Here is a 23,402-nt window from a genome sequence, read left to right as displayed (position 1 = left end):
GGCGCAATAGCAAAGCAATATGGCGGCACGTGCCGCCCCACCCGTCAAACGCAGGCGCAGTCGAACGGGGCGGTACAGCGTGCGCTGTGGCGAACCAGTGAGGGCGGGTTCGCGGCGCAGGCGCACTGGCGACTAACGGAACCGGAGGGTGGGACGGCTGCGCACGCCCTTGGCGCGGAAGAGGGGAGCTGGCGCCTGCGCAGTGCGCTCGGGCGGCGCGGCCCCGCTGACAGCAGGCGGGAGGGGCGGGGGCTGATGGCGGCCGGGTCCGGAGGCAGGAAGCCCGGCGCCCCGCGAGACGCGGAGTCCGAGGTCTGGTCCCGCCGCGTCAGGGACCTCGTGGGCTCCGGGCCCGGCAATCGCCTCTGCTTCGAGTGCGGCCAGCGCGGCGTCACCTACGTGGACATCACGCTGGGCAGCTTCGTGTGCACGGGCTGCTCGGGCGCGCTGTGAGTGGGGGCGGGGCTACGGGCAGGGGGCGGGGCTTCGTGTGCTCGGGCGCGCTGTGAGTGGGGGCGGGGCTGCGCGCGCCGGGCTGCTCCGGCGCGCTGTGAGTGGGGGCGGGGCTAATCGCGCGCGCGCGGGCTGCTCGGGCGCGCTGTGAGTGGGGGCGGGGCTGCGCGCGCGGGCTGCTCGGGCGCGCTGTGAGTAGGGGCGGGGCTTCGGGCAGGGGGCGGGGCTTCGCGCGCCGGGCTGCTCGGGCGCGCTGTGAGTGGGGGCGGGGCTGCGCGCGCGGGCTGCTCGGGCGCGCTGTGAGTGGGGGCGGGGCTGCGCGCGCGGGCTGCTCGGGCGCGCTGTGAGTGGGGGCGGGACTTCGGGCGCGCGGGCTGCACGGGCGCGCTGTGAGTAGGGGCGGGGCTTCGGGCGCGGGCTGCACGGGCGCGCTCTGAGTGGGGGCGGAGCTACAGGCAGGGGGCGGGGCTGCGCGCGCGCGCTGCTCGGGGCCGCTGTCAGTGGGGGCGGGGCTTCGTGTTCGCGGGTTGATCGGGGGCGGGGCTTCGTTTGCACGGGCAGTTTGTGGGCGCTGGGAGGGGGCGGGGCTTCGTGTCCCACCCTCAGCTCAGCGCCAATCTGATCCCACCTCACAGGGGGGCGGGGGGGCTCCTGCTGGGGGGCGATCCTCCTGCCTTCTCCATGGGGGGGTCTCACACTGCCCCCCTGGCGCCCCCAGCCCCCGCGCTGCAGCTCACCTGCTGAATGGCTCCTAACGCAGTGGGCAATGCGGGCGATGCCGAGGGGGGCAGGACCGGGGCACGGGGCGCCTTGGGACTTCCCAGGCCTCGGCCTGATTCTCCTTGAGTGCGTGGCCTGGAAACCAGGACGCCTGGGTTCTGTCCCCGGCTCAGGGAGGGGGCGTCTGGCCAGGTCCTCCCAGTCCCAGAGCCCTGCTGGCCCCTCGGGCCGGCGGGAAAGGCAGAGCCGTAATCCTTGTCTCTGTTACAGCCGGGGCCTGAACCCCCCGCACCGCGTCAAATCCATTTCCATGACCACCTTCACCGAGCCTGAGGTGCTGTTCCTGCAGGCCCACGGCAATGAGGTGAGAGGCCAGGGACGGGCCTTGATTTTCTGTGTTACGCCAGTGCCGAGCTGAGAGCCCACTGCACATAGAACCCAGGAGTCCTGGCTCCCAGGCCCCCTTCTGTAAGCCACCAGCCCCCACGCCCCTCCCAGAGCCGGGGAGAGAACCCAGGAGTCCTGGCTCCCAGCCCCCCCTGCTCTAACCCACCAGCCCCCACTCCCCTCCCAGAGCCAGGAGAGAACCCAGGAGTCCTGGCTCCCAGCCCCCCCTGCTCTAACCCACCAGCCCCCCCTCCCCTCCCAGAGCCGGGGAGAGAACCCAGGAGTCCTGGCTCCCAGCCCCCCCTGCTCTAACCCACCAGCCCCCACTCCCCTCCCAGTGCTGGGGAGAGAACCCAGGAGTCCTGGCTCCCAGCCCCCCCTGCTCTGACCCACCCGCCCCCACTCCCCTCCCAGTGCTGGGGAGAGAACCCAGGAGTCCTGGCTCCCAGCCCCCCCTGCTCTGACCCACCCGCCCCCACTCCCCTCCCAGAGCCGGGGAGAGAACCCAGGAGTCCTGGCTCTGCCTCCTTTGTCTAACAAAGCCTTGCTGGCTCTAGGCCTGCCGGAAGGTTTGGCTGGGCTCCTTTGATCCCCGCACGTCGCTGCTCCCAGACTCCAGGGACCCGCAGAAAGTGAAGGAGTTCTTGCAGGAGAAATATGAGAAGAAGCGATGGTAAAAGCGGAGTGGCGGACGAGTGGGGTCGGGAGGGGAGGGGGCTGTCCCTGGTTCCCCGCAAACTGGGCCTCACCCTCCTTCAGCCCCTCCCGTGGGTGCAGTGGAGGGACACAGTTCCTGCTCCTTGGCGTACTTGAGCCGGGAAGAGAACCCAGGAGTCCTGGCTGCTCCAATCCTGATGTCATCCTATTTTTGTAGGCCCCCAAGGTTCTCTGACCGTGGTAGCGGGTGTGGCTGTCTCTGTGGCTGGTGCTGGCAATATGTCTTTCTGGCTCCCCCTGCAGGTACGTCTCGTCGGATCAAGCCAGGGGAGCCACCTCCCTGGCCAGCCAGAGCTCCACCCCAGAGGTGAAGCCCCAGCAGACCCTTCTAGGGGACTCAGGAGCGCTCCTCACAGCTGCCGGATCCAGCCGGGTAAGTCAGGACTCCTGGGTTCTCTCCCCAACTCTGGGAGGGGAGTGGGAGCTGGTGGGTTAGAACGGGGGGGGGCTGGGAGCCAGGACTCCTGGGTTCTCTCCCCGGCGCTGGGAGGGGAGTGGGAGCTGTTGGGTTAGAACGGGGTGGGGCTGGGAGCCAGCACTCCTGGGTTCTCTCCCCGGCGCTGGGAGGGGAGTGGGAGCTGTTGGGTTAGAACGGGGTGGGGCTGGGAGCCAGCACTCCTGGGTTCTCTCCCCGGCGCTGGGAGGGGAGTGGGAGCTGGTGGGTTAGAACGGGGGGGGGTTGGGAGCCAGGACTCCTGGGTTCTCTCCCCGGCGCCGGGAGGGGAGTGGGAGCTGGTGGTTAAAGCGGGGGAGCTGAGAGCCAGGACTCCTGGGTTTTCTCCCCGGCTCTGGTCTGGTGGTTAGAGCGGGCGGGTTGGAGGTGGGAGCCAGGACGCCATGGCCCCAGGCCTGTTACCAGTTGTGTCTCTCAGAGCTTGGGCCAGCCCCGCCTGCCGCACCAGCGCACCTCCCAGCCGGCCAAGAAAGCCAGCACGGACCTCCTGGCGGATATAGGCGGGGACCCTTTCGCCGCCCCCCAGCCGGCCCCCGCCTTCGCCATGTTCCCTGCCTTCCCGGGTAAGTATGGGGGGCAGCGGAGCCACAGGACCAGCTGCTCCCTGTCCGCGCCAGCCATAGAGCGCTAATGTGAGCAGCTAGAGCGGCGCCTCCGTGTGGTGATACTGGGCAGTGCAAACTGGGAGACACCATAGAGCTCTCGGCTAGAGAGACACCCCCCATGCGGTGATGCTCGATAGTACAGTCTGGGAGTTGGGCAATTAGAGCTCTGAGCTAGCGAGGCCCCCACGTGGTGATACTGGGTAGTGCAGGCTGGGAGCTGGCTGACCATAGAGCACTGAGCTAGCGAGGCCCCCACGTGGTCATACTGGGTAGTGCAGGCTGGGAGCTGGCTGACCATAGAGCTCTGAGCTAGCGAGGCCCCCACGTGGTGATACTGGGTAGTGCAGGCTGGGAGCTGGCTGACCATAGAGCGCTGAGCTAGCGAGGCCCCCATGTGGTGATACTGGGTAGTGCAGGCTGGGAGCTGGCTGACCATAGAGCGCTGAGCTAGCGAGGCCCTCACGTGGTGATACTGGGTAGTGCAGGCTGGGAGCTGGCTGACCTCTTGTGTCCTTCCCAGGCCAGACTCCAGCCCATGCTGCCTTTGCCAATTTTGATGCCTTTGGGTGCAGCCCAGTAGCGTCGGCATTTGGGGGGGCGTCGGTGCCATTCCACACGCAGCCGACAGCCGCAGGTAACGCTCCCCCTGCCCCGCCCGCTGCCCGGGCCTTCCTTGACGTGAACGCTGCATCAGAGAGCAGCGACACGCAGTCTAGTGGTTAGAGCAGGGGTGCGGCCAGGACTCCTGGGTTCTCTCCCCGGCTCATGAGAATGGGCCAACCATTAGTCTATCTCAGCTGGGAATGTGCGGGTGAATGGTTGCCCCATGTGGGGATCTTCCCCTGCTGCCCCTCTTTGGGTGGGTATTTCTGGGGGACTGTCCCCATTCCCTGCTCCCAAGTCCTGGGGTCCCCCTAGCTGGGAGGAGGGTGGGGCTCCCCTGGGATCTCTCTTGCTTTAATCCTTTGCTTTCTGCTTCCTGTTTCCAGCCAGTCGGACAGTCCCAGGCGGTTACAGCTTTGGTGAGATAATGATCATGGTTTGCTTCTCCCTTGGGATATGGGACTTAGGAGCCAGGACTCCTGGGTTCTCTGCCCAGCTCTGGGAGGGCAGTGGGGGCTGGTGGGTTAGAGCGGTGGGGCCGGGAGCCTGGACTCCTGGGTTCTCTCCCCAGCATGTGGAGTTGGCTGCAGGCTCAGGACAGGGAAAATCAATTTGAGTTTAGTTGGGAGTGAATATAGAAATAATGTTCCCCTGAAGAGTGCAGCGGTGCCTGGCATGGGCACCGGGGGAGCCGGCGCTGCTCCCTGGCCTCTCCCAGGTGATGGGTGAAGTGGGGCCGGGTCAGCCTGGGGGCAACCTGCACCCACTGCCCCGACTCCCAGAGGGAGGGTGTGCGCCTTGGCGGGGGTGACTGCGCTGTTCCCTTCTGTGCCAGCAGGGGGTGCTCAGGTGAGCGGCTTCGGCGCCTCCCCCTCCAGCCACCCTAGCAGTGGGATCCCGGACATGGGCGGAGCACCCAGCAGGTATTAACTCCCTCTCCGGAGACACACACACACACACCCCCGGTGGCCCCTGGGCAGGGGGACCCCAGGAGACTGGTCGGCCCCTGGCTCAGGACCGTGGGGAAACCAGGTGCATTGTGGGTGGCCCACTCTGATTGGCTAACACCGTCTCTCTCCTCCGCAGCCTCTTCGGGAGCCTGAGCCAGCCGGCGGCCCTGCCCCCGCCCGGCCCCGTGCCCGCCTACGGGGGTAGGTGGCTTTTGCTTTGGCCCGGGGGGGCTCTAACGCCCGTCGGCAGCCAGTAGCAATGAGCCACCTCTCCCGTGCCACCCTCTCTTCCAGCCTACGCCAACCCCTTCGCCCCGCCTGCCGCCCCGCCCGCCCGGCCCAACACCAACCCCTTCCAGCCCAACGGCACTGTGCCAGGTGAGCCCCCGCCCTGGACGCCTGGGTTCTCTCCCCGGCGCTGGGACGGGAGTGGGGGCTGGTGGGTTAGAGTGGGGGGGCTGGGTTCTCTCCCCAGCTCTGGGAGGGGATCAGGGGCTGGTGGGTCAGAGCAGCGGGGGCTGGGAGCCAGGACTCCTGGGTTCTCTGCCAGCTCGTCTCTCCCCCTGCAGGTTCCAGTTTTGATGGGTTTGCTGCAGCCCAGTTGGGGCAGCCGGTCGGGATCTCCACCAATCCCTTCATGGTGAGGACCATCCCATTCCCAGCCGGTCGGGTTGCAGTGGGGCCCTCCCGGCGTTTGGCGTCTTCCCCTGCTTTCCAGGGGGTTCCGGCTACAGCCCCACAGCGAAGCTGGAGCGCCAGGTCCCAGCATCGTTTCCCTAGGGCAGAGCCGCTCTGCTGACTCACCCAGTCACCCAGATCAGATCTGTCCCATCATCCACACAGTGTGGCGCCCTCCTTGCTGGTTTCTGCATTCCTCGGCCCCTGTGTCGACTCCATTCACCCATGGGCGGTGCCCCACTCCCTCTCTGTGGGGCCCGGCTGACAAGCAGCCTTGGACCTGGGGTCTGGGCTGGTTGTGGGGTACGAGTCGGGGATCCGATGGGCATTGGTGTCTGACTGTGTGAGCAGTTACAGCCATCCGTCTGTCTGCTGCCGCCTGTGCCCAGTCTCCCTAACCCCCCTTTGTCCCCCCAGACGGCAGCTCCGTCCCCGCCCTTCGTCATCAAGCATCCAGCCACCAACCCCTTCTTATAGCGAGGTGCCCGGACGGCTGCTCTGGGCTGGAAGTGCCCATCCCCACACCCGCCCCGCGCCGGCTTCTGGCTGTGCAGCCCTGACGCCGTGGGGATGGGCTGGAACACGTGCTTTAACTACTGCAATGGCTTCTAAGGGAACCGGCCCCGAGGAGAGCAGTTCTGGGCCCAGCACCGAGGCATTCTGGGACTTCTAGTCTCGGTGGCGATTTTTCAGCAGGGCATGCTGGGAAAGTGGAGGGGGCGGGAATGTGGGTCGGGGGTTAGCTGGCTCTTAAGCGGGGTTTGGGATTCTGCCGGGCCTTGTGGTCCAGAGGGGAACCCCAGGGGAGCTGGAGGTGGGGCAGCAATGCATGCTGGGAAGAGGAGCCCTCTCTGCTTCTCCTCCCAAGCAAGAGGGGCTGGGAGCCCTGGGGGGCTCTGCTCTGGGGGGCTGGGAGCCCTGGGGGGCTGGGCTGTCCCCTTCTGAGCCGCTCTGACCCCACCCCGGTCTAGGCTCTGCCTGAGTGAGATTCTCCCCACCCAGACCCACTAACAGTGCAGCCCCGGCCCCTCCTCGTGGGGTGGAACCCAGGAGTCCTGGCTCCTCACTACCCCTCCCCCCTGCTGTCACCCCATCCTTGGCCAGTTGCTTCGTCGCAGCCTCCTGCATTCCAGCCCCCCTACTCCCGAGACAGGGATGGAGGAACCTGGCCCGGCCTTCAGCCCCCCCGGCTCTGCCTCACGGGCTGCTGGCCCTCGAATTACTGCCCCCTCCCCTATTGGGGGGCTAGCCGTAGCCACTGGGCGCCCCAGATTCCAGCCCCAAAACAGCATCCCCAGCATGGACTGCCCCCCTGACGGCGTGCACTCAGCGGGGAGGGGGACCCCGATCTACACCAGGCCTGCACCGAGGGCAGCCCCCCTCTGCTGCAAGCGCTGGGGAGAGAACCCAGGAGTCCTGGCTCACAGCCCCCCCGCTCTAATCCACCAGCCCCCACTCCCCTCCCAGAGCCGGGGAGAGAACCTAGGCGTCCTGGCTCCCAGCCCCTCCTGCTCTGACCCACCAGCCCCCACTCCCCTCCCAGAGCCGGGGAGAGAACCCAGGCGTCCTGGCTCCCTCCTGCCCCACCATTTGCTAATTTCTTTGTCAGTTTCCTCTCCTCTTGGGATCTTGTTCCTGCCCCTCCATCCCCAGGACGCCCCCAAATGCTGCTGCCAATGGGCATTCCCCCCCCCCCCCGTGGGAGATCACCCCCCACTGCTGCTTTGGACAAATATCCCCTCGCTCAGCTTCACACCCCCTCCTGGTTGTGGGGGGGCCATGCTTTGTCCCCTGTCCCCCCCCCCCCGGAACAAGGGGCCGCGCTGGCAGTATTTTTCTGAGAGAAAAGTGAATGATCTTTTTAATATATAGAGATGTTTTTGGCGCTGGAAATGGTTCTCTCGAGATCGCTCTATAAAATCTATATTGGACCTTTGTGGCTGCCGTCCTTTGTGGGGGGGGGGACCCGAGCCCCCTGCCAGCCCTCCTGGCACCCCCCACTTCTGTGCCCCCTGCCCAGGCGCCCTGGCTGTGACTCCCAATCCAGCGGCGCCTGGCGGGCTGAGGGCGGCCCGCTAATGCGCTGGGCCCCATTTGAGACTCTGTGCGTGCGCTTGTGATTTCGCAGGCGGTTGCGCTTGTGATCATGCGCTTGTGATCTGGCATGTGCGCTTGTGATTTTGCATGCAGTGCGCTTGTGACCCTGTGCATCCGCCTCTGCTTTTGCATGCAGTGCGCTTGTGATCCAGCATGTGCACTTGTGATGTTGCGTGCAGCATGCTTGTGACCCCGTGCATGCCCTTCTGACCCTTTGTGGCCGCCTGTGATTGTGAATGCAGTGTGCTTGTGATCTCACACATGCATGTAGTTGTGTGGCCTGCAATGAGCTTGCCTGCTAATGCGCTCGTGCGCTGTTAGGCCCCAAGAATGTGAGCACTGATGCACTCACAAGCGCGTGCAATCCTGTGCGTGTGGGAGCGTGCATACAAATGTCCTTGCTTCATGACAGGGTGGGCACGTGCTTAGCATCTCCCCCACTCCTGCCCTTGCGTGTGTTTAGGGTCAGTTGTGCGCATGCAGCTTGCATCTCACAGGTGCTTGTGAGGGTGTGTCCTGCTGTGTCTTGTGATCCTACACAAGCGCTGCTGCAATCTTGTGCTTCTGCACCAGCCCTGCCTGCTGCCACTGCACGTCTCTCGCACGTTCTCTGGTGAGCCTGGCTGCTGCTCTCTCCCCTTGCACGACTCAGCGTGCACAAATGCTCTTGCCCGCATGTGCCTCTGGAGGTTTGCAGTGCCTCTGGAGGTTTGCAATGCCTCGCACGTCTCCTCCGCCCCATGTGCCCGTCACCTCTCGCAAGCTCTCCCTGTGCCTTGGCCCTCGCATACTAGTGCACTCTCACACACTTCCCCTCCCACACGCCCACTTGAGCTTTCTCTTGTGCTCTCCCAGGCCCCCTCAGCCAATCAGCACGCTTTGCACCCTGATCTCAGGCGCGCTGGCCTTATCTGAGTGATGCCAGCGGGTCCCCACTGCTTTCCCCACGCCCGCCCCTGGGCCTGGCACCAGCAACCACTCACGCGCTTGGTGGTTCATTGCACGACACCGATGCATGTGGCCACACGGGGCATTGCTGCCCTGCCTGCAGGTGGCGCCAGGGCGTGTCACATGGTGGCCCCGGGTCAGGGGGCGACAGGGGATGTTTGCTCTGCCCGGCTCTCTCCCACCCGCATGGGATCACTCTCGTGCGACAGCCCATTCCCCGCCCCCCTGAGCCAGCCAGTCCCTGCCCTGGTGCCGGGGGGGAAGCCGGCGCCCCCTAGAGGGGACAGGCCCCTGCCCCATTCCCCGCCCCCCTGAGCCAGCCAGTCCCCGCCCTGGGGCCGGGTGGGAGCCGGCGCCCCCTAGAGGGGACAGGCCCCTGCCCCATTCCCCACCCCCCTGAGCCAGCCAATCCCCGCCCTGGGGCCGGGGGGGGAGCCGGCGCCCCTAGAGGGGACAGGCCCCTGCCCCATTCCCCGCCCCCCTGAGCCAGCCAGTCCCCGCCCTGGGGACGGGTGGGAGCCAGCACCCCCCAGAGGGGATAGGCCCCTGCCCCATTCCCTGCCCCCCTGAGCCAGCCAGTCCCCGCCCTGGGGCCGGGTGGGAGCTGGCGCTCCCTAGAGGGGACAGGCCCCTGCCCCATTCCCTGCCCCCCTGAGCCAGCCAGTCCCTGCCCTGGGGCCGGGTGGGAGCCGGCGCCCCTAGAGGTGACAGGCCCCTGCCCCATTCCCCGCCCCCCTGAGCCAGCCAGTCCTTACCCTGGGGTGGGGCAGGCACCCGCTGTGTGCAGTGGAAACAGAGGGGCTCTCAGTCGCAGGCCGGGCGTGTTTACCTACAAACAGCACCAGACCCAGGTTGACAAAACAGGTCTGGGAACCAAACAGGTGCCGTGGGGCTGGGCTGGGGGGCTGGCAGCTCCGACGGCTCTGGCTGGGCCTGTGGGGACAGAGAGACGGGCTGTTCGATGTGGGGGGCACCTGCTCCCCTCCAGCCTCTGCTGCACCGGGCCCCCCCAGGCTGGGCAAGGGGCCTGCTGGGCCACCCAGCGTCACAGATACACACACCCCTCCCCTCCCAGAGAATCCAGGAGTCCTGGCTCCCAGTCCCCCCTGCTGTACTCACCAGCCCCCACTCCCCTCCCAGAGCCGGGGAGAGAACCCAGGCATCCAAGCTCCCAGCCCCCCGTTGCTCTAACCCACCACCACCCCCCCACCTCCTGCCCCACAGCGCCCTCTGCCCTGCCCCGCCTCCTGCCCCAACAGAGCTCCCAGCGGTGCTGTCACTCACGGGTGGGTTTGGATTCAGGCGCCCCCTGGCGGTGGGGTGGGGACGGTTCTGCCATTGGAGTCGTGGTCCCATCATAAGTGAATGGAGAGGGGCGTGGCCAAGCCGAGGGGCGTGGCCGCCAGAGCCAGAGCCACGCCCACCAGCATTCCAGACAGGTGGCCTGTCAAGGAGCTGCTGCGGAGAAGAGGTGGGGGTTAGAGTGGGGCAGTGCAGTGCCCCTGCCCCACAAATCCCCTGCCTTGCCCCACAGCGTCCTCTACCCCACCCCCTGCCCCACAGCAACCCCTGCCTCACAGCCCCCTGCCCTGCCCCACAGCACCTCCTCCCCCACCCCCTGCCCTGCCCCACAGCGCCCTCTGCCCCACCCGCTGCTGAACCCTCCATCCTGCTCTTTGCCCCATGGCGCCCCCTAGCGCCCACCTGGGGTACAGGAGGGTCACGGTGAAGCACTCTGCCAGGCAGAGCCATTTGGTGGTTATGGTGACGCTGCCCAGGGTTACTATGGTGACAGGCGCTAGGAGACCCTCCATGGCTTCCAGAGAGAAGATGACCCCTGCAAAAGGGGGGGGGACACGGATCGGATAGGTAAAGCAGGACGCCTGGGTTCTCTCCCCGGCTCTGGGAGGGGAGTGGGGGCTGGTGGGTTAGAGCGGGGGAGGGGGGGGCTGGGAGCCAGGACTCCTGGGTCCCATCCCAGCTGGGCCTAGGCTCCCTACCTGAGAAGCCCACAGCGCAGTGTTCCCGGCGCCAGGGATCTCGCAGGACGGCCGCCAGCCCCGCGTTCAGCCCGAGATGGACCAGCCCCCCCAGCAGCGTCATGCCCCCCAGGATCCAGCCCGCTTGGGCGCTGCCCACCCTCCCCTCCAGCCCTGCCCCCAGCCACAGCAGTGCCCCCATGTTCAGCCCCAGGTGGCCCCAGCCCAGGTGGTGGAAGGGAGCTAGCAGGAGGCGCTGCCACTCGCCCAGAGCCCAGACCCCCTGCACGCTGAGGCAGGTCTTTTCGGGGGACCCCAGGGGGCGAAGGTAGAGCCCCACATTCAGGGCCACTAGGAGGAGGGTGGCGAGGGGCGGCCTGGCTGCAGACATGCCCTCTGGGGGGCTGCCAGGCTGGAGGGTGTAAGGGGGGTCCTTGGGGCTGGGGGGAGCAGGAAAGTAGCATTGGGGGCAGTGCTGGGGGGCAGAGAGAGGCTCACCAGTGGGGGGGGGGCAGTGGTGCCAGGGCAGAGCCCTTGTGAGGTCACCGCTGATGTCTGGGGGGGGGGGGGTCAGGGGATTGTGGGAAGGGGAGGGGGCGGCTCCGGGAATACGTCGCCCCGAATTGTTTATCTCGCTGGGAGCTAAGAATAAACCTCGTTCTGAGAAACCGGCGTCAAGACCTGCCGTGAACCCGGAGAGCCGGGGCCGGGCGGGACTCGGGGCTGGGCTAGCAGGGATTCCAGGTCGGGAGTGAGGGGCACCAGCAGAGCTGGGGGGGGGGCAGGGCTGGGCTGGCAGGGGCTGCGGGTCGGGAGTGAGGGGCACCGGCAGAGCTGGGGGGGGGCAGGGCTGGGCTGGCAGGGGCTGCGGGTCGGGAGTGAGGGGCACCGGCAGGGCTGGGCTGGCAGGGGCTGCGGGTCGGGAGTGAGGGGCGCCGGCAGAGCAGAGCTGGGGACGGGCAGGGCTGGGCTGGCAGGGGCTGCAGGTCGGGAGTGAGGGGCACCCGCAGAGCTGGGGGGGGGGCAGGGCTGGGCTAGCAGGGGCTGTGGGTCGGGAATGAGGGGCACCGGCAGAGCTCGGGGGGGCAGGGCTGGGCTAGCAGGGGCTGCGGGTCGGGAGTGAGGGGCACCGGCACCTGCTTTAGGATTCCAGCCCCCCCTCCCCCATGACCTCCACGGCTGTTTACGGCTGGTTCAAGGACTTGGTGGCCGATGGCTATCGGGGCGGCTCACGCGACCCAGCCAGGCTCAGCCCATCCCGTCTGGGCTGCGTTATTTACTATAAACAATTCCCCGCCAGCCCTCCCGCTGCACGGAGCCCCATGGGTGCCCCTCACTCTTGACCCGCAGCCCCCCCACCAGCCCAGTCCTGCCCCTCCCAGCTCTGCCGGTGCCCCTCACTCCCGACCCGCAGCCCCCAGCTCTGCCGGTGCCCCTCACTCCTGACCCGCAGCCCCTGGGAGGCCGTCTTGCCAGCTTGGCTGGGCTCAGGTCACCATTGCTGACCCTCAGGCCCTTAAATTGCACCTTGACACCAAGGACTGTTAGACTCTGGAGAGCTGAGATAAGGGGTTCAGGGAATCTGGTGCAATAGATACACAGACACACCCGCCCACAACCCCCACCCCCGCACCGGGGAGGGGGCCTGAAGAAACACAAGGCCTGTCCCTGACTGGGGATGGGAGTGAGGGGCACCAGCAGAGCGGGGGGGGGGGAGGGCCGGGCTAGCAGGGGCTGCGGGTCGGGAGTGAGGGGCACCAGCAGAGCGGGGGGGGGGCAGGGCCAGGCTAGCAGGGGCTGTGGGTCAGGAGTGAGGGGCACTGGCAGAGCTGGGGGGGGCAGGGCTGGGCTGGCAGGGGCTGCGGGTCGGGAGTGAGGGGCACCGGCAGGGCTGGGGGGGGGGGCAGGGTTGGCAGGGGGCTGCGGGTCAGGAGTGAGGGGCACTGGCAGGGCTGGGGGGGGCAGGGCCGGGCTAGCAGGGGCTGCGGGTCGGGAGTGAGGGGTACCGGCAGAGCTGGGGGGGCAGGGCTGGGCTAGCAGGGGCTGCGGGTCAGGAGTTAGGGGCACTGGGGGGGCAGGGCCGGGCTAGCAGGGGCTGCGGGTCAGGAGTGAGGGGCACGGGCAGAGCTGGGGGGGCAGGGCCGGGCTGGCAGGGGCTGCGGGTCGGGAGTGAGGGGCACCGGCAGAGCTGGAGGGGGCAGGGCAGGGCTGGCAGGGGCTGCGGGTGGGGAGTGAGGGGCACCGGCAGAGCTGGGGGGCCCAGGGCAGGGCTGGCAGGGGCTGCGGGTCGGCAGTGAGGGGCACCGGCAGGGCTGGGGGGGGCAGGGCAGGGCTGGCAGGGGCTGCGGGTCGGGAGTGAGGGGCACCGGCAGAGCTGGGGGGGGGCAGGGCCGGGCTGGCAGGGGCTGCGGGTCGGGAGTGAGGGGCACCGGCGGAGCGGCAGGTGGGAGCTGGGTTTATGTCTCCGTCGTGTACTCATGGCTGTTCAGTCACCCGCCCCCCCCCCGCACACGGTGACCACACTCAGTGCCCCCCCCAACACCCCATAGACACCAGGGGACCCCGTGCAGTGGGGAGACACACACACACCCCAGGCACCTGGGCCCTGGGAGGAGGTTGTGCGGGGGGCGTGAGAGAGAGTGGGCAGCAGGGAGGAAGGGGTTAAAGGGGGGAGGGAGCCCCAGGGCCGCAGCTGATTGGATGAGGGATGGCTACATTCCTCCGTCAGAGCCCAACACTACCTCCCCATTGGCCGAGGCGCCAGACACCAGAACCGCATGGCTGGGTCCCAGGAACGGGAGGGGGACCCCTCGCCCGGCACTGAGATGCGCCCACCTCTGGGGCGGGGCGGCCGGTTCCCCGGGGACCCCTCGCCCGGCGCTGAGATGCGCCCACCTCTGGGGCGGGGCGGCCGGTTCCCCGGGGACCCCTCGCCCGGTGCTGAGATTCGCCCACCTCTGGGGCGGGGCGGCCGGTTACCCGGGGACCCCTCGCCCGGTGCTGAGATGCGCCCACCTTTGGGGCGGGGCGGCCGGTTACACAGGGACCCCTCGCCCGGCGCTGAGACGCGCCCACCTCTGGCGCGGGGCGGCCAGTTACCCAGGGACCCCTCGCCCGGCGCTGAGATGCGCCCACCTCTGGGGCAGGGCGGCTGGTTACGCGAGGACCCCTCGCCCGGCGCTGAGATGCGCCCACGTCTGGGGCAGGGCGGCCGGTTACCCAGGGACCCCTCGCCCGGTGCTGAGATGCGCCCACGTCTGGGGCAGGGCGGCTGGTTACGCGAGGACCCCTCGCCCGGCGCTGAGATGCGCCCACGTCTGGGGCAGGGCGGCCGGTTACACAGGGACCCCTCGCCTGGCGCTGAGACGCGCCCACCTCTGGGGTGGGGCGGCCGGTTACCCAGGGACCCCTCGCCCGGCGCTGAGATGCGCCCACCTCTGGGGCAGGGCGGCCGGTTACCCAGGGACCCCTCGCCCGGTGCTGAGATGCGCCCACGTCTGGGGCAGGGCGGCTGGTTACGCGAGGACCCCTCGCCCGGCGCTGAGATGCGCCCACGTCTGGGGCAGGGCGGCCGGTTACACAGGGACCCCTCACCCGGCGCTGAGACGCGCCCACCTCTGGGGTGGGGCGGCCGGTTACCCAGGGACCCCTCGCCCGGCGCTGAGATGCGCCCACCTCTGGGGCGGGGCGGCCGGTTACCCCCTTCGTGAGGGAGACGCAGGACCCGAGGGGTTGGGGGAGGGGGTGGGCAGCAGCTCCCCCTCCTTTGCTGGCCCTTTAAATCCCCCCCTCCCCCGCGCCTGCAGAGCCATCAATCAGGTCCAGCAGCCGCCTCATGGCAGCGGGTGTTTGCCCGGAGCGGCGGGGGCGGGGGCCGGGCTGCCCGGGAGAGCCGGGGCCGGGGCCGGGGCCGGGGCCGGGCGGAGAAGAGACCCGCAGCCCCGGGCGCATTTGCTCCCTTTGCACTGTGCCGCGCTCGGGGCTCGCAGCTCGGCCTGGCTCGCCCGTGGGGGGGTTATCGCAGCCCCCCCCCCCACACTCCTGACCTGGGAGGTGATCGCACCGAGGGGCCCCCCCGGGTTCTGTGCCCGCTCCACCTGCTTCTGCACGGGGGGGATCCACTTGTGTGAAGGGTCCCCCCCCTTTGCCTTTTCTGCAAGTCCTCCAAGAACCCCCCCTCCGCGTTAACTTGTCCCCCCCCTTCTTGCTACATCAATCTCTGGCTCAGGGGCCAGCGCCAGCCGCCTCCCCGCACAGTAGCTTTTCGTGGGGGTTTCTCCACCGGGCCCGTGGCTTTGTGCCGAGAAAGCCCCTCGCTCGAGTTTTTTCCGTGCCTCGTTTGCGTGGAAAGCGAGACGCCCGTCCCGCTTCTGTGCAAAAGTGTTAAGAATCGTGCGGTCGCCTGGCGCTGCTGTTTGCAACCGGGAGATCCCAGGCGGCCTCCGTGTTCGGGGGCGAGGCGCCGATCCAAACTTTTGCGGGCGAAACCAGGCCGAGAGCGGAGCGATCTTTCGGCTGCAAAAAGCAACGTTGCTCCTTTCTCCTATTTTTCCAAGTCCTGTTCCCCCCCCCTCCCCTTCGCTGGCTTCCAGTTTTGCGCCAGAAAACCGCATGGAAAAAAAAAAACTCGGCTGATTTATTTCGCTTCTCTTCATGTGACTTCTATTAAAATCAAACCCGGAGCCGATTGCAAAAGAAGAAATTGGTGTCCTAGTGCAAACAAGGCTGCAGCTGGCCAGCGAGGGCCTGCGCGGCTGCACCTCTGCGAAGATTGGTTTTTTGCAGCCGTTCGAGATTGCAAAGGGACTCTTGTTTGCACGCTGCCGTGGCTTGTGCAAAATTGGCTCCGGCATGGCGAGGCGACTTTGGCTGCAAACTGACCGGCCGTGAAATCACGGCGAAGCGGGGCCAGGCTGCCCGGCGCTCGGCACAGGCTTTGGACACATGCGGGACGCAAGAGAAGCGAGTTTGCAACGGCGCCTCCTTTCGATGCTCCTGGGTCTCCGGCAGGCCCAATCCAGGGGGCGAAGGCACTAAACCTCTGCCCCCCGGAAGGGAGTCCTGGTGCTGTTGCAAAAACTTGGGGGAGGCGCCCTTGAAAGACAGCAGGTTGCAAAACTGGAGAGGAATGAACTCCTGGGAAGGAGATGATCCGGGCGCAGAGGTGGCGTGAAACGCTGGGCACCCCCGAAGCTCGGTACCCCGAAAGAGGTAGTTGCGAAAGGGGGGTGTGTGTGAATTGCCCCCCCCCAAAGAGGACAGGTGTAGCGACAAACCCTAGGCACCCCCAAAGCTCTGCCCCCCGAAGCAGGCCGGATGTGGTGGCGTTGCAAACAGGGCGGGGGGGGCATGCCTTAACTCTCCTGTTCCCCTGAGTTGGCGCACCATGGAGGAGGCGGCCGGTGAGGGCGACCCGCCCGTGGCCGACGTCCGTCTGTGCGGGCACCTGCGGAAGCAGAAGTCCCAGCGGCGCCGGTTTTTCGTGCTGCGGGCGCCCAGCGAGCGGGGACCGGCCCGCCTGGAGTACTACGAGAGCGAGAAGAAATTCAGGGCTGGCGGCGCCCGCCCCAAACGCAGCTTCCCCCTGGCCAGTGCCCTGAACATCAACAAGCGGGCGGACGCCCGGCACCGGCACCTCATCGTGCTGTACGGCCGGGATGGCACCTTCGGGGTGGCGGCCGAGAGCCCAGAGCAGCAGGAGGCCTGGTACTGCGCCATGACAGAGCTGCGCGCCAAGGGTGAGGGCAGGCGAGGGGGCCACCGACCTGGCAAAGGGAGGCTGGTGCGTGGGCAGCGGTACGGGGGAGTGACTGAAAAATACAATTGGGCAGCCCACAGCTGGGGAGAGAACCCAGGAGTCCTGACTCCCAGCACCCCCTGCTCTAACCACCAGCCCCCACTCCCCTCCCAGAGCCAGGGAGAGAACCCAGGAGTCCTGGCTCCCAGCCCCCCCTGCTCTAACCCACCAGCCCCCACTCCCCTCCCAGAGCCGGGGAGAGAACCCAGGAGTCCTGGCTCCCTGCCCCCCCTGCTCTGACCCACCAGCCCCCACTCCCCTCCCAGAGCCAGGGAGAGAGCAGGGGGGCTGGGAGCCAGGACGCCTGGGTTCTCTCCCTGGCTCTGGGAGGGGAGTGGGGGCTGGTGGGTTAGAGCAGGGGGGTCTGGGAGCCAGGACTCCTGGGTTCTCTCCCCGATTCCGGGAGCGGGGTGGGCTCTGGGTTCTATTTCCGAAATCTCATATGGGCAAAGTCCAGCCCCAGAAGAGGCAGGATGGGGGTGGATAAAAGCCCTGATACGGTTCCAGGCGCCAGCCGAGGAATTGGGCCAATCTGTCCCGTTTTGTCCCAGGGCCCAGCGTGGCCGAGCGCCCGGACAATTCACCCAGGGCAGGCAGCAAACTTTGCCCTGGAACAGCTAGTGCCATATGCAATAGAGACCAACAATACTACAGGGACCTGGCCCGGACTCCTGGGTTCTCTCCCTGGCTCTGGGAGGGGAGTGGGGGCTGGTGGGTTAGAGCAGGGGGGGCTGGGAGCCAGGACTCCTGGGTTCTCTCCCCAGCTATGGGAGGGGAGCGGGGGCTGGTAGTTAGAGCAGGGGGCGCTGGGAGCCAGGACTCCTGGGTTCTCTCCCTGCGCCCAGCAGGGGAATATTCCAGGAAATATTAAATATATTAAATATTCAATCCTGTTTCCAGCTATCGAAATTACCTCTCCCCGGCCATTTCCCACCATAGCTGTCTCCCCCCTCCCCTGGGTCCCCATGGAAACAGTCAGTCACCAGGGTGACGTGGGTGGTTGCCACGGCACTGGGATCTTTGGGTCTGTTTATTCCTTGGTCCTGTTCTCCCACCTGTTCCCCCCCCCCTCCACCCTGCTTCCCGGTCACCTGCCCTGTGCTCGTATCCAGCCACTGCCACAGCTCAACGCGGGGCCCTGTGTGACTGGCTGCCCCGCCCCAGAGGTGGGCGCATCTCAGCACCGGGCAAGAGGTCCCTGGGGAACCGGCCGCCCCGCCCCAGAGGTGGGCGCATCTCAGCACCGGGCGAGGGGTCCCTGGGTAACCGGCCGCCCCGCCCCAGAGGTGGGCGCATCTCAGCGCTGGGCGAGGGGTCCCTGGGGAACCGGCCGCCCCGCCCCAGAGGTGGCTGCATCTCAGCGCCGGGCGAGGGGTCCCTGGGAACCGGCCGCCCCGCCCCAGAGGTGGGGGTGTCTCAGCGCCGGGCGAGGGGTCTCCGGGGAACCTGTCTCCCACCGAGTGCCATCTCTGCCCCCTCCGCAGAGCCAGCCGCATTCCCCACCTGGTTTAACCCTCTCCTCCCCTTCCCGCAGGCCTGTCGCAGCCGGGGAGCGGGGCGGCGTGGCCCTTCCGGGAGGTGTGGCAGGTGAGCCTGCGCCCCAAGGGGCTGGGGCAGGCCAGGAACCTGGTGGGCGTGCACCGGCTGTGCCTGGCGGAGAGCACGGTGGAGCTGGTGCAGCTCGGCGCCCCGGCCCCCTGCCTACTGCTGCAGCTGCTGAGTGTCCGGCGTTGCGGCCATTCGGAGAACTACTTCTTCCTGGAGGTGGGGCGCTCGGCCGCCACGGGCCCCGGCGAGCTGTGGATGCAGGTGGAGGACCTGGTGGTGGCCCGGCACATCCACGAAACCGTCCTGGAGGCCATGAAGCGGCTGAGTGAGGAGTGCCGGGTGCGAGGCCGCGGCCAGGCCTCCGCCCCCATCTCGGTGCCGGCCCGGCGCCTGCCCCCTGCCCAGCTGCCGGGCTCCGGGCGCCGCCTGCCCGACGGGGACTACGCCCTGGCGTCGTCGGACGAGGGCGGATCCTCCAGCCCCGGAGAGGGGCGCCCGACGGGCAGCCCAGAGCCGGCAGGCTCCCCGGAGGGGCGGGCGCCCAGCTGCAAGCGGCCGTCGCTGCCCCCCTTGGCGCTGGGCACAGGCGCCGGGCGGAGGAAGCCAGGGTGGTGCCCAGAGTCCGGCTACATGGCCATGCTGCCCGGGGCAGCCCTGCCGGGCGCGGGGCAGCCGGATTACGTGCCCATGAGCCCCAGCGGCGTCTCTCCGCCCCGGGGCGAAGCCGCCGGCTACATGCTCATGTCCCCCAGCGGGAGCTGGGCGCCCGAGTATGTGAACATGTCCCCGCTGTGGCGCTCGGCCAGCAGCACCCCCCTGCGCCGCAGCCCCCCGCCCGGCGCCCCTGGGGAGGCCCCCTGCCCCTTCCGCTCCCTGCCGCGCACCTACAAGCACGGGGCCCAGCTGGCCGTTCCCGGGCGCCTCTCCTCCTGCTCCTCCTCCACCAGCAGTGAGAGCTTGGAGGAGCCGGTGTCCCTGAGCCCCGGGGAGTACGTCAGCATCGAATACCGGCCCGGCCCGGCGGAGCCCGGCAGGCGGCGCTGCAGGGAGCGGGGCATCCCCGCCTGGGAGGAGCCGGGACTCAACTACGTTGCCCTGGACCTGGCCCGGGGAGGAGGCGGCCCGGATGGGAGCCCCCGGGCGGCCGGCGGCCCCAGCCCCCAGGCCTACGCCAGCATCGACTTCCACCGCTCCCAGGAGCTGCAGGGACGACGGGGCGGAAGGGACGGGCCAGGTACGGGGCGGATCTGGGGGTCACGGGGTCAGGGGGACGCAGGTTCGGGGCGGGGGGCTGTGGTCATGGTTTTCCAAAGAGCTTCTTTTTGCAGGGTAGCCAGAAACCTTCCCCTTTGTTTACTAACATCCGCAAGGTGTTTGTTTTGTAAGCTACCCTACAAAAATACCCCTGCTTGTAAACAGCGCTCGAAAGTCTGGCAAGAGCTGGCGGGGGGAGGTTGAGGGCTACCCTACGTAAACACAGAGTGGGGCTGGGACTGCGGATGGTGGCTTCTCAACGACCCAAGGGTTTGGGGCGACTCTACAAAAACAAAGGCTTTGTAAACACAGTGGAAATGTGTTCACGGCGGTTTCAAAAGCCCCATGGCTTTAAGCTGCCCTTAGGGGGCCTGCAGCTGCCTTGTTTCTTTACCAAAAAGACTTGGGGTTGGGGTTTGTCCCCCATCTTCCAGGGCCAACTCAGCTGTTTCTGTGCGGTCGGCGAAGGCAGAACCTCCTGGCGCTTGCTTGAAACTGCCTTCCCGGGGTGTACGGTCCCCTTTAGAAACCGCCTTTTCTTGCTTTGGCTAAGGGTTTCTCCCCTGTGGAGACAGCTGTGGGGGGGTCCCCTATTAGAAACCGTTTTTTTTTTTAATTGGCCGGGGGTCCCCTTTAGAAACTACTGCAGTTCTCCCCCTTAAAAACTATTTTTTTGGAGGCCAGGGATTTTCCCTTTTAGAAACTGCCTTTCTGGGGACGGGGGAAAGATTTTCCCCTTCAAAATGCAGGTGTTTATTTTAACTATGAACGGTGGGGGAAGGTTAGAAGCAGGCTTTGTTGCCTGAGCAATATCCATTCTAGAAACTGCCTCTTTTTTTGTGCGGGTCACCCCTTAGAAACTGTCTCTTTGGGGGTGTTGGCGTGTCGCTGCCCCTCGCCAGTGGGCATGTGAATCGTTCCCCGAATAATTTGATACGTACTCACACCACTGTTGGGGCTTTGCACTAGAAACGGACTCTTCTTACTGTACGTGGAGATGTTCCCCCTTAGAAACCGCTATTTTTCTGTGGGATTCCCTCGAAACGCTCCCCCTGCCCCCCCCCCCATCCAACATTGCCCGCCGGTTCTAGGCCTGCTTCCTTCACTCTGAACGGAGGAAAGAAAACGGAGAGAAACTGGCTGGAAAGGTTTATTATTTCCCCTTTTCTTTTCCAGCTGTTTTGTTCCTTTCTTCCTGCCTGGCGAGGGGTCCCTGGCTAACCAGCTGCCCCAGAGGTGGCTGCATCTCAGCGCTGGGCAAGGGGTCCCTGGGTAACCGGCCGCCTCGCCCCAGAGGTGGCTGCATCTCAGAGCCGGGCGAGGGGTCCCTGGGTAACCGGCCGCCTCGCCCCAGAGGTGGCTGCATCTCAGCACCGGGCGAGGGGTCCCTGGGTAACCGGCCGCCCCGCCCCAGAGGTGGCTGCATCTCCGTGCCGGGCGAGGGGTCCCTGGGTAACCAGCCGCCTCGCCCCAGAGGTGGCTGCATCTCAGCACCGGGCGAGGGGTCCCTGGCTAGCCAGCTGCCCCAGAGGTGGCTGCATCTCAGCGCTGGGCAAGGGGTCCCTGGGTAACTGGCCGCCCCGCCCCACAGGTGGCTGCATCTCAGCGCCGGGCGAGGGGTCCCCATGTAACCAGCCGCCTCGCCCCAGAGGTGGCCACATCTCAGTGCCAGGCGAGGGGTCCCCTTGTAACCAGCCGCCCCACCCCAGAAGTGGCTGCAACCAGGGGCATTAATACAGGATCGATCCTTTCTCGACTCTCCCTTTCAGAGTGCTGACCCCTTTGCAGTCCGTGCAGCCTGGTGACTTCGGGGCTCCCCTGGCTCGGGACCAACGCTCCACCCCAGAGCTGGTCGCATTGGAACGCCTGCTGCCTGATACCTCCGCAGACGACGCGCGTCGGTTTCCTCCCGATGGACCGTGAACCCCTCTAAGTGCCTTTGTTTTTGGGGTGCAGCTCTCGGGGGTGTGTGTGTGTGGAGAACAAGCCAAAGACAGACTCACGTTTTGGGGGGGGCTGGTGCCTTGCGCTCCGGATGTCTTTTGGATCTGCTGGTGGGACACAGCTTAACCTGACCATGGGCTTGAGGTTTCAAGGTCACTCCCAGTTTTGGGGATCCCTCTGCACCGAAGCCAATTCTTTACTCCTCTTTTTTGGGGGGGGCATCTCCCCAGCTTCCCACCCCTTGGGATGGAGACTTTTCAGGGGGTTGATTCCTTATTTGCAGGGTTCACCCCCCTCTGCGTTGGGGTCACCCCTTTGACCCCATCAACCCTCTGGTGCCTTCATGCCCTCCGCCTGCCTGTTTTTGGGGTACGCCCCAAAGGCTCCCCCCATCTGCACACTGTCTTTTGTTCTCCCTGCCCCAGCATTGGGGGGAATATTTTGCCCTCTCGCATATCCAAAATGCACCCTGCAGATGGGGCGTTGTGGGTGGGCCCCCGCTGCCCCCCCACACCGGTCTTAGATTTGACACCTTTCGCGAGGAGAATTTGGGGTTCACGCTGTGCTTCTGAATTGCACATGGTTGGGTTTTTTTGCACAAGCTTTAAAACGTTTCGTTTGAAACCACATAATTTATAGCTCCGGCTCTGGGGCCTTAAATCCACCTGCCCTTCGTCGGGATCCCACCGAGCCGCTTCCTCGCTCCCGGCTTTCGCCAGCTGAGCTCGCCGGGAAGGGAGTTTTTAAATCCCCTCTCGGAAGGTTTCGGGGCTGGGCCGGTCGTTCGCTTTGCAGGATTTAGCGCTTGTTTGCAGAATTGGGAATTCGATTTTGCGGGTCCCTCGTTTGCAAGATTGGAGCTGCAGGAATTGGATGTTTTTTTGGTTATAATAAAGCCTTTCTATTGCAGTTTGTGTCAAATGGGCTTTATGGGAAAAGTGGGTATGGACAAAATTTGAAATACACTGGGAGTTCATTTTCTGGGATCTCCTCTGCCCTTGTCAAGGGAGATCCACCCAGATCCTTTAAACGCGACACAATCCACCTGCAAGCCTGGACCTGGGGCCACACCCAGAGCGTTGGGGAGCCAGTCGTGCTCAAAAAGGCCCCCCTCTTTTCTGGGGCTGGAGATTTGCAAAATGATTCTCAGCGGTCGGGAGCTCAGTTTCTCGCCCCTCCTCAACGTGATTTACGGCCTTGCAACAATGTCTTTGACCCAAAAACCTTTCTCAAATTAAGAGGCATTGCAAAGCTTGATTGAGCCGCTTGGGCTGTTTGCAAATACGTTCTCCAAAAAAGAATAAAGGGGATTTAGAAGCACGGCTGGAACGGGTGCCAACTTGGCGAACCCAGTTTGATTTTTTTGTTGTTGGAATAAAAGTAATAGAACTTTGCCCGACGTTTCGTAATGCGGTGGCTGCTTAGGTTTTGCATTCAGGGCTTCAGCTCGGCCTCATCTGCAAATGAAAATTCCCTCAACGGTTGCAACGACAAAAAAATAACTGTCCTCAAGTGCATCTGTGCAGGGCGGATTGACTTTACATTCGCAGCCGATCCTGGTATTTCCAACGGATGCGTTTGGGGTTTTTTCCGCAGTGACGGGCGTGAGAGCCACGTAGCGAATCCAGGGGAAGCGAGATTTCCGAACGAAAACCTTCCCAATTAGTGAGGTTTGCAAAGAGCTTTGAAGTTTTCAACCCAAGAACGCCAGCAAATCCATTTCCTTTAAGAAATCCCCAGGTCCCGCCGCTGGACTTCTTCGTTTCAAACGCCCCCCTGGGCTTTTCCAGGGGCGGAGATCGGGCTGGCCGAGGCCCTGTGCAGGAGTCACTTCGGCCAAGTCGGTTGTCAGCTCTAGCAAGGGGCCTGGCTGCGGCGTTGAGGAACGCCGACGGTCGGGGGTTTTGGCGGATTGCAAACCTGCTTTGATCCAGCGGGGCCTTTGGCAGGGCCGGGGAATGGGGTGGCTGTTCTGAGGTGGGAGGGGGTGGGGTGCCCACTTGGGGGGGGGTTCTTGCTCCCTGTTGGTGCTGTGTGGAACCCCCAGAATCAGAGAGGCGCGCGATCGCCCCCTGCTGGGAGCCACCCAGGAGGTCGGGGCTGGTTTAAGTGTTGCCATTTTGGTAGGGCCTACAGAATTAGGCACCAGTTACAGCCCCCCCAACCCCACGTGCACTTTGCAGGCCCCCCCCCCCCCGTCTCCTGTGCCTGCTGGTGGGGGTGGGAGAGATGTGACAAAGTGGGGGGTTTTCTTGTTCTCGGTGGAGT

At 65.9% G+C, this 23,402-nt stretch overlaps 3 protein-coding genes across 9 annotated transcripts; 2 read left to right on the top strand and 1 right to left on the bottom strand.

Moving 5' to 3' along the window:
• The first annotated feature begins 91 nt into the window (after nucleotides 1-91).
• LOC101945726 (arf-GAP domain and FG repeat-containing protein 2-like) lies at nucleotides 92-7,503 on the top strand. 4 transcript variants are annotated; one of them, XM_065570495.1, is made up of 12 exons: nucleotides 96-449; nucleotides 1,444-1,537; nucleotides 2,118-2,233; nucleotides 2,521-2,650; nucleotides 3,150-3,294; nucleotides 3,857-3,970; nucleotides 4,326-4,358; nucleotides 4,775-4,862; nucleotides 5,026-5,090; nucleotides 5,184-5,267; nucleotides 5,459-5,529; nucleotides 5,985-7,503. In XM_065570495.1, the coding sequence occupies exons 1-12, from the start codon at nucleotides 256-258 to the stop codon at nucleotides 6,042-6,044; spliced, it is 1,194 nt and encodes a 397-aa protein (XP_065426567.1). In that variant the 5' UTR covers nucleotides 96-255; the 3' UTR covers nucleotides 6,045-7,503. The 4 variants fall into 4 exon arrangements, with proteins under 4 accessions (XP_065426569.1, XP_065426570.1, XP_065426567.1 ...); XM_065570496.1 differs by having other exon boundaries at nucleotides 101-449; nucleotides 4,778-4,862; XM_065570497.1 differs by lacking the exon at nucleotides 3,857-3,970 and having other exon boundaries at nucleotides 92-449.
• On the bottom strand, nucleotides 7,464-11,686 carry LOC135972167 (rhomboid-related protein 4-like). 3 transcript variants are annotated; one of them, XR_010593284.1, is made up of 4 exons: nucleotides 10,613-11,686; nucleotides 10,317-10,449; nucleotides 9,897-10,070; nucleotides 7,464-9,545 (listed from the first exon to the last, which is right to left on the bottom strand). XR_010593284.1 is itself a non-coding variant. In XM_065570508.1 (3 exons), exons 1-3 carry the CDS (start codon nucleotides 10,980-10,982, stop codon nucleotides 9,968-9,970), a joined length of 606 nt encoding a protein of 201 aa, XP_065426580.1. In that variant the 5' UTR covers nucleotides 10,983-11,686; the 3' UTR covers nucleotides 7,464-9,967. The 3 variants fall into 3 exon arrangements, 1 of the variants encoding a protein (XP_065426580.1); XR_010593285.1 differs by lacking the exon at nucleotides 10,317-10,449 and having other exon boundaries at nucleotides 10,613-11,167; XM_065570508.1 differs by having other exon boundaries at nucleotides 7,464-10,070.
• A 2,744-nt stretch (nucleotides 11,687-14,430) lies between these two features.
• On the top strand, nucleotides 14,431-22,043 carry LOC135972117 (insulin receptor substrate 1-like). Of its 2 annotated transcripts, XM_065570491.1 has the most exons (4): nucleotides 14,431-16,329; nucleotides 17,923-19,170; nucleotides 20,367-20,426; nucleotides 20,960-22,043. In XM_065570491.1, exons 1-4 carry the CDS (start codon nucleotides 15,978-15,980, stop codon nucleotides 20,965-20,967), a joined length of 1,668 nt encoding a protein of 555 aa, XP_065426563.1. In that variant the 5' UTR covers nucleotides 14,431-15,977; the 3' UTR covers nucleotides 20,968-22,043. The 2 variants fall into 2 exon arrangements, with proteins under 2 accessions (XP_065426563.1, XP_065426564.1); XM_065570492.1 differs by lacking the exon at nucleotides 20,367-20,426 and having other exon boundaries at nucleotides 14,436-16,329.
• The last annotated feature ends 1,359 nt before the right edge of the window (nucleotides 22,044-23,402 follow it).

The sequence above is a fragment of the Chrysemys picta genome, chromosome 16 (assembly GCF_011386835.1).
Source record: "Chrysemys picta bellii isolate R12L10 chromosome 16, ASM1138683v2, whole genome shotgun sequence".
NCBI classification, from domain to species: Eukaryota; Metazoa; Chordata; order Testudines; family Emydidae; genus Chrysemys; species Chrysemys picta.
This window is presented reverse-complemented; position numbering and strand designations above follow the sequence as displayed.